Here is an 8,366-nt window from a genome sequence, read left to right as displayed (position 1 = left end):
GCCCCACAGCTCGGTGATGGAGTCACATAGCCACCGGCTATGTGACCACTCAGTTGCAGTACTCGCCGAATGAATCAAAGACGACTAAAACTGAGACTTAAACCACAGTTGTTAAAATTTCCTTTCACTTAAAACATTGCCTTCAAAATTAACACAGGTGAACATTTTGAAAGCTTACACGCACCATCGAACTTCACATAGTGCTGTTCGGTAATACCTTTAATTTTGTAGCCGACCCGTTAAAGTCCAAGTGACCAAATTCCGCTTGCACTCCTACCGCTGATTTCTGATCCGCACCTGCAGACCGCAAGGGGTAAAAATGAAATACTATGCAAGCAACTGTGGACGAAGTGCCACCGAATACTCTCAGTCCCAGTCGTACAGGTTAGCGTATGCCAACATCACAGTGTAGGTTTGTAGTACAAATAACCGAAAGTTCTTCCTCTTTCAAAACAGAACTTTTGGTGCTTGAGTTGACAAAGATTGCGACAGAACGGTGGTTCAAAACCATCAAAAACGTCCTTCAGCTCAAACTGTATGTAGATAGTGTGACATTTATTGTTGGTAAGTTATAACCGAATCCCTACCTTATAGTCTGAGAACAGATTGACAGTCTTTTCACGACTTCCACCGTAGGGCATCCATGGGTTGGATCGCAGATTCGTCCACAGGTATCGGAAGTCAAAGCGAACAAGTGCTTGCAAGACAGAAAACCAGTCGATATGTTATGTCCTAGCAGCACGATAGTGTTGGCTCCGGGGGATCCCAAGAAGAATGTCGATTCCTGTTTGATCACAGACGAACGAACAAAGGATGGGATGAATTGAGAGTAATTGCCGGAAAACAGTGAAGGAGGCACACAAAAAACACAAACATAGCGTCATCAGCAGCAAGTGGGTGTTGAACAAGGATGATTTACTGCCGTACGACCATTGTTTATTTGAGATTCTTATTGTGAAGCAAAGAATCAAAGTGGATGAGGAAGGAACCTAGTGAAATCAACCTACTACAGCCATTCCGAGTGGCCTATACCCAAGCACATCCTTTCAGATCATTTCAAGAGAAACTGACAGCATGAGCACCACCGTCATGCCATGAGCAGTGGAGATCAAGCGGATCCTCTCCTGGAAAGCAAGACGTATCGACAACACCCAGGTTCTTTGTGATCACTGTCACACCCCTTTACTAGGTGGGTTGGCTAGCTCTCTGACCGCGCCGCTCTGAGTTTGGCAAGAAAAAAGCACTACTTTCGGTAAACACTGATTCAGCATACGCAATACACGACCTAACCACCATAGCCTTTGGTACTAATGTTGCACAACTGAACATTCGCTTCCTAATTGTCCACTTTTTGGCCGCAGTTTGCATGACATATGGTTATGAGGAGTCATAGAGGACCTAAAGATGTCTCAGTTCCGCTGCTCACAAAGGCCACGTTTCACAATTGGACAACAAGACAGTAGGTACTGTAGCCTGATAAACACGTGCCTTGTGATTCAGGAATATGCTGCTTCGCTGCCTTATGTGTCTCGAACTAGCAAACGTGAAACCAACATTACAGATTCGTGCATTGACTTCATCTATCACACCACGACCATAGCTTATACAATTTTCAAAATATGTGCAACACTCCGCAACTTTCAGGTATCTGCTTGGATTGTAAGTGGTGTGCTAGGCGACCGTAAGTCCAGGGACACTCTTAGGATGCAAATCTCATGCCCAAGGACGGGATGATTTTGGTTAGTTCATCCAAAAACATCTGCACCTTCTTATCCTCATCGAATATTGGGAACGGTTACGCCTGACAAAGTCTTTGTCAACAGCTAGTTGAGCACAAGGGTTTTGAAAACCTTCCAAGGCACGTCTTATTACTTCGTTCATTACAAAACCGAATACTAATGGAGAGTGGGGTTTCTTGTCGGACACTTTCTTGTACGGAAGCTTTCAGAGAACTCCCGTAAACTCTTATGCATCCGGAAGCCTAAGAACACAAATTATTATACAGACAACTTCTCGAACATTGCTTGCTTAGCAAACACAAAAAAACTTAAGTAAAAACTAAAATAATCGTTCAGCTGCAACACCCTTTTGGTTCCTAGCTGCCATCCCACTCGAAGGAAGCACCAGGACTATCAAACTGCCCAAGCTTACACATAAGCAGCCGAGATACCGAGGTTGGATTCGAATCATGGACCTTCCGGTCAGTGAGTTCATGCCTATCTCCAGCTTGAGGAGAACAGACCGGTTAAGTGAGTCAAATGTGCCTTGGAAAACCAGGATTACCAAAATTGTGAGCGTTGTTCTAGAACTTAATAGAGTATGAGGATCAGGTCTATCCTTTACTAGGTCCCTAAAAGCGGAAAGGCGACTCCAGAATAGTGCATAACCAGGCTCTATAAAAATGTTCTGAAAACAGAGACAGTCCGCTATTCGTCCACGCCAGTGGTAACTGATAGCTGTGACCAATTTGGATCCGTGACTGGCACGTTCGAAAGCACCATATAACCAGACTAGCTGGCTATCCTAGAATTTGGTACCTCATAAAAAACAGCAAATACCCAAAGCAGTCGCTCACCATTGCACGTACATACCGAGTCGACCACCCAGACACATATCAGGTGCGCTATGCCTACCTACTGATGCATTCAAACCCCTAGCAACCACACAAATAGGTGAGCTTTCAGCTCAACGCCATAACTGCCGTTTTTAACGGCGTCAGAGCTAGTAGGTTGGGAAGTAAGCCGACTTGAGAGGCAGACAGCAAACAACTTCTCGACAGTAAGGTTCCTTCACAGACTGCCAGATGAACACCACAGAGGCAATGATCAGCGGGTGTGGAGCCAAGCATAGACTTTTACGCCCGGCTACTTAGCACGATGCGGACCCCTGCACATTCGGCCACAGCTAGACGTGTGCAGACGGAAGCGAGTGGACAGTGATGGTGCAGTAAGCTGGATCACTAAGCTCGCTCCTTGGAATGTTGTTTCTGATACACAGCGCATATTGAAGTCAAACGAGTCCGGTGGGAGAGCAAGGGTTGTTGTTCAGCCTGCTTCAGAGTGCAAACGCAAGAAGCAGCCAGACAGACCGGGTGTCGAGTATTAATGATTGATTTCGAGATGCCTGAGGCTATCGGCGTTGGTTGGGGATAAAGTGTCCAGGTTAAGATCGACGCAAGTTAAATTGGTCAACAAAGGGAGTAATGTTAACGGAGTGGGGAGATCGTGAGCAAAACGTCTGTGGAAGAGAAAGGAAGGCGTCAACAATAGTCTGTTTTAGGCCCTGATGTATGCAACGAGCAAGACGACGGCTGTGACAGGGGATTATTTTTGCTTGTGGGAACCATGGTTGTACTTGATTTAGGGATTTCTAGGGGGGCGGTCAAGTCTGGATTCCTTACCCAAAGTATTTGGCTTGAAGGCCTGGTAAGGCAACAGTGTTTGGGGGGAGGGGTATTACCAACAAATTATCTTTCCAACGAAGGGCTCGCTACAGACGTTCAAACCCCCAACTTTGGGAACTAAGAGACGGTGTTAGTCATGAGGTTACACGCTCTCAGAATGGTCTTCCACTAGTTGTCCTCAGCTACTTCACCCACGACTCAGCATGCCACAAGATTTCTGTACCGAACATGGTGCAACAAGGAATGCGAAGCATAATTTCCTTGTCATTCAAGAGCCACTATGCGCACCTGAGAAATGCACCGAATGCACAGATAGCTAATTACTCTGTTTGTAGACACGTAAGACGATTGAATGACAGCAATAGATACAGTTCGATATGATAGATCCTATCTTTTCCCGACAGGAGCTCTTGGTGTCCACTCCTTGGACACTGCGGTCATCAGAACATAGAAAACCAAAAACCACTAAAAGTATATTCATCCGTAAAACAAGACTACTGAGGTCGTCAAAACCTTGCATACAATAGCATAATGACCTTTAACGAGACTGATGAAACTGTGCCAATGTAGTAAAACGGTTTGCGCAAATCGGCTAATTAATGAATCCAACTGCGGTATCTTCCAAACGAATTTGGTTGTTGATCAAAGATCGGACAAACACTCCCGTTGTGCTCCAGCTAGGGACTAAAAACAGGTGACCATTTAGTCTCCGCATACTTACGGCGACTGGGTCCTGCGGCACAATCACCAATGCTTTAATCTCAGATTTCTGAACGGAAGGCAGTGCCTTATATCAGTATAGTTGTGGAAGAAGTGAGGACTTTTTTGTGCCATTTATCCCATTCAACAATGTAAAGAATAGTCAGGTGATCCGGTTGGAAGAGACTTGATGAGCCACCTTGGTTGGGACAATATTATGACAGTTCTACATTAACCTTGCAGTTTCTGGGGAGGATGATTGAGCTTCGCAGTCAACCAGCTACGCACAAACTCCACAGGAAAAACCACACAACAATAGGCAAACAGAAGAATTTAATTCACACAGAATGGTGGCTGAAGTAGTGCACCACATGTCAAATATGAAGCAGCTTCAAGTGGCACTAATGGTTGAACAGAATCCACCGGACGGAACGAAATCGCGACAGTGGGTACAGCTTAAAACATACTGATAATGGGTGAATACCATCCTGTGCTCACAGTGCTAGTACTCTTTCTGCCCCAAACTAATCTCACCCTAGGTCCCAAGTAACTGCATCTGACAGTTCGGCTGTTCCACAATGAATGGTGTCTCTTCTGGACGACGCAGGCGAGCATCACTTCTATAGCAGGATAAGAAACGTTCAGAGTAGCCTAAGTATGATATTCAACAGTCAGTCCAGCAGGTATCCGGGTAAGGAGAACACGATTGTGGATCTAGGTGACAACAATAATTAAAGAGGATATTGGCAGCCCAGGTTGTACTCGTGGTCGTTGGTTTGTTCGCTGAACTAGGCAATTTGTCTGCATGGGGGACTTGTGTAGTAGCGAAATCGCAAAATATTGCCATATTACTGCTTTTATTTCTTTAGAATGTTTGTTACGGTTCGTTGAGGTCCCAAACGTGCAGATATTCAAGTTACAGGAATTACAAGCTAATTTGGCCAATATAATAACAATGTTTGCGCTGTTTTCTCCCGAAATGCTCAGCTCACCTCCATCGTTTTCTCCTGTAGAAATCGAGGTCTTTGACAGGCATACTGAGTAAACACTTGTAGGTCTTTACATTTGGGTTCCCAAATTTGTCTTCGTGTAACGCGGCAACCCTTGAACGCTGCTGCGCACTAATTTTCCGAAGGTATGGAACCTTATTCTTAATAGATCTGATGATCCACAACTAACTTACAATGTATCGTATTGAAGTACTACTTGTTTGTACCCAAAGAGAGGAAAATTGACTTGTTGGTTTCACTTCACGCAATCCTCCTGGGCGATTGGTGAACTCAAGAACATCAGTGAGAATTTTCCTACTCAGAAGAGAAAACTGCATATTGGTTCATCTTATAACATCGGCATTCGGGCCTCGAGAAGACTGTGTCTGGAACCCACTACTGTTTAGTCAGAACGAACCTCAGAGGAAACCCCATACCCTAGTTAGAGCCCATTTACAAGCGCACCCACGTGAATATCGCGTATCGGTCCAGCTGATCGGTCGGAGAAACAAACCCTTGGTGACATTCGTTGCTGATCAGACGCCTGTTGATCTGCTTGCAAGTACTGGCATTTCGTTCGCGGACGTTTCGTTACAAATCTTTAAGTCATCATCAGTGCAAAACGTCCGCAAGCAAATTGCCGAGCTCCGTAACAGGTCGACAACCCGCTAATCTACAACCGAGGGGAGCGAGATGGCTCAAGTGGTTAGAGTGCGAATTTACTGATTGGAAGGTCCGTGGTTCGAACCCCTCTGCCTCTCGACTTCCCCTGTTTAGGCTTGAGCAACCTGGCAGTATCCCAGCCCTCGTGATTCCTTCGGGTGGCACGGCAGCTAGGCACCGGAAGGGCGTTACAGCTGAACGACCCCCGATCTACAACCGGAACAGGCTCTGTTGTGACTATCTGGCAACACTGTTGGGACGTCTTTAAAACGCTTTGTTCATTTCGGCGTGATGTCTATAACCACTACAGAAAATTTCGCGATAAGCTCTGAGGGGGGCTGAAAAATATGTCCCAAACATACTCGCTTTGCTAAAGAGGACTTGCACAACACAACCGCCCAGCTTTTCAGGCACAGCATTCACAATTTCAATCCATAAAACGCTGAAACCTTTGAGTAGTCTGGCTCCAGAACATTTCTATGGAATGCATACGTCGAATAAAATTAGAAGTGCTCCCGACAAGTCAAGATGAGCACCTTAAACTTTGACTAAGAGCGGCTGGCGGTCGTCCGAAAACGAGTGATTTTCGTATCGGAAACGACTAGAAACGAAAAGTTCCAAGTTCTCGGAAGATGTTAACACCCCCCTGTGCTACTTCTCGGAAGACGTTAACACCCATTTCCCTGTGCTAGTGTGTGCTTCCGTGAATTCTCATCCAGCCCATGTCGAGCGCGATAATTATCCTTCTAAACAGATAGGAGCGCACTAATGTGTGGCGTACATGCTCTTTGAAGAAAACCTCGATCTTTCTTATTTCTAGGCGTTTTCTGGCCGCGCGTGTGTTCCCAACCCAAAAAAACAGTCGTTTTCTGTTGTGCAACAGCCAATCTGAAGCTGAAAAACCAGGATTTCCATGAAACTTCGTTCTTTTTGGTTTTCTCTCAACTGCGCACGCCCTGAATACGTCGGGATGAAAAAATCAGGTGCATCATATAGACGTAATATACTACTCGTGAGGCTGTCGATAACTCTTCGACAGCCAACGATCGGTTTCGCCCTTCTTGGGGCTCGTCCGATAAGCGCAGTGCCCGAGTTTACGCCAGTTGAGAATATCATAACCAAGAGATTCAGCTGGATTCCAGGTGATTCTCCCGTCCAAAGCAAATTGGTATGCAGATGAGTGTATAAGTCGAGTCCAGGTACATGTTTGCTGCAATCGCCCAAACATGAAATTCCAGTGTAATCAGAAAAACAGAGGGGCAACAATTGTGTTCCGAGATGTGTGAGTTGCTGTAGTAAGAGTTGACTTTTTTTGGGTCGGTGGCCATCTCGGGCTCTGACTTGTCGTCATTTACATGAGATGCCTGACTAAACTGCCAGGAACGGCTCAACGAAACGTATGCAGTTAGTTCATCATACCGAATAAAATAAAACGCGGTACCTACCAAGCGGCCAGACGACCTCTTCTAGGAAATAGTGACCCAGTGAACGTTCACGAGCATCCACTTTTCGAACAATAGCGTCTGCCAATAAGGCCAATGAATGTAGGTGCATCACACGCTTTTCTGAATGCGCGAGAAAGGTCAAAGGAAATAATTTCGACGACCTACTCGGAGCAACCGAGGGGACCTGATGAGTGATGTTTTTCAATACAGCACGATAATTTTCTCCCCATTGGGTGAGGGAGACAAAATCCAAAAAATACGGGAATCCAGACTGAATATCCGATGTTAGGAATGGTGGAAACATACCTGATGAGTCAGCAAGTCACTTACAGTAATGTCCGGCACAGAAAATGAAGGTATGTACTTGGCTAGGGGATCGGTGAGGTTGATAAGCAGTCTAGTTCAATTTCAAGCTTAAATTTACTGCAACTAACCTCTCGCGTAACAAGGCGAAAGTGAACGGAACACTGAGCAATGATAAGGTGAACGACTGTGTGACGGTTTCCGAACTCCATGGCAGGAGGAAACGCAGATCCGTATAACCGCCGCGGAAATTGACTACATTATTATCGGCATGATAGACGACAAAGGAGGAGCCTTGTTCAAGACCAGACTGAAGGAGACCTCTGATCATCCATTAGCCTTTGGTAGGAAACGGACGGGCTTACTTGTATGTGTGTGCCACTGGGCGGAACTCAAAAGAACTAGAACCACTCATGACTGGTGGTAGTTGGGTGCAGTGGTTGTACAAGTAACTAATCACAGTTATGGAAACACCGAGGAAGATTGCACTTCGAAACGAGGTCATCTGAAAGGAGCAGAGGTTATACGGTTGTGTTTTGCGGAACCATAGGAATATTCGGCTCGAGATAGGCGTTGTTAAGGCGACAAATTACTGACCGGAAGATCCGTGATTCAAACCCAACCTCAGCATTTCGATTTCTGTCTAGGCCTTGGAAATCTGGTAGTATCCCACACCTCGTGTCTCCTTCTGTTGGCATGACAGCTGGTCACCGGAGGAGTGCTAGAGATGAACGAATATCACGTCATTATAGTTGTCTCCTAAAATAAACCCCAAGGGCTGTGATACTACCAGGTCGCCCAAGCTTAGGCAGGGGAAGTCGAGAGGCGGTCGGGTTCGAACCACGGACTTTCTGGTCAGTAAGT

General features: G+C 45.8%; 1 protein-coding gene across 1 annotated transcript in view; it reads right to left on the bottom strand.

Moving 5' to 3' along the window:
- Positions 1 to 8,007, bottom strand: part of T265_04496 (hypothetical protein) — a gene marked incomplete at both ends in the record, with an annotated part of 14,764 nt that extends 6,757 nt beyond the window's left edge. Inside the window, 5 exons of the mRNA XM_009169251.1 lie at positions 7,200 to 7,319; positions 7,365 to 7,470; positions 7,506 to 7,596; positions 7,634 to 7,825; positions 7,868 to 8,007. Of these exons, the coding sequence (XP_009167515.1) occupies positions 7,200 to 7,319; positions 7,365 to 7,470; positions 7,506 to 7,596; positions 7,634 to 7,825; positions 7,868 to 8,007 (649 nt within the window). The remainder of the gene's footprint in view (positions 1 to 7,199; positions 7,320 to 7,364; positions 7,471 to 7,505; positions 7,597 to 7,633; positions 7,826 to 7,867) is intronic.
- Positions 8,008 to 8,366: the final 359 nt, after the last annotated feature.

This window comes from Opisthorchis viverrini (assembly GCF_000715545.1).
Source record: "Opisthorchis viverrini unplaced genomic scaffold opera_v5_74, whole genome shotgun sequence".
Classification (NCBI taxonomy): domain Eukaryota; kingdom Metazoa; phylum Platyhelminthes; class Trematoda; order Opisthorchiida; family Opisthorchiidae; genus Opisthorchis; species Opisthorchis viverrini.
Note: the sequence above shows the minus strand (reverse complement) of the source record. Positions and strands in the feature narration are given on the sequence as shown.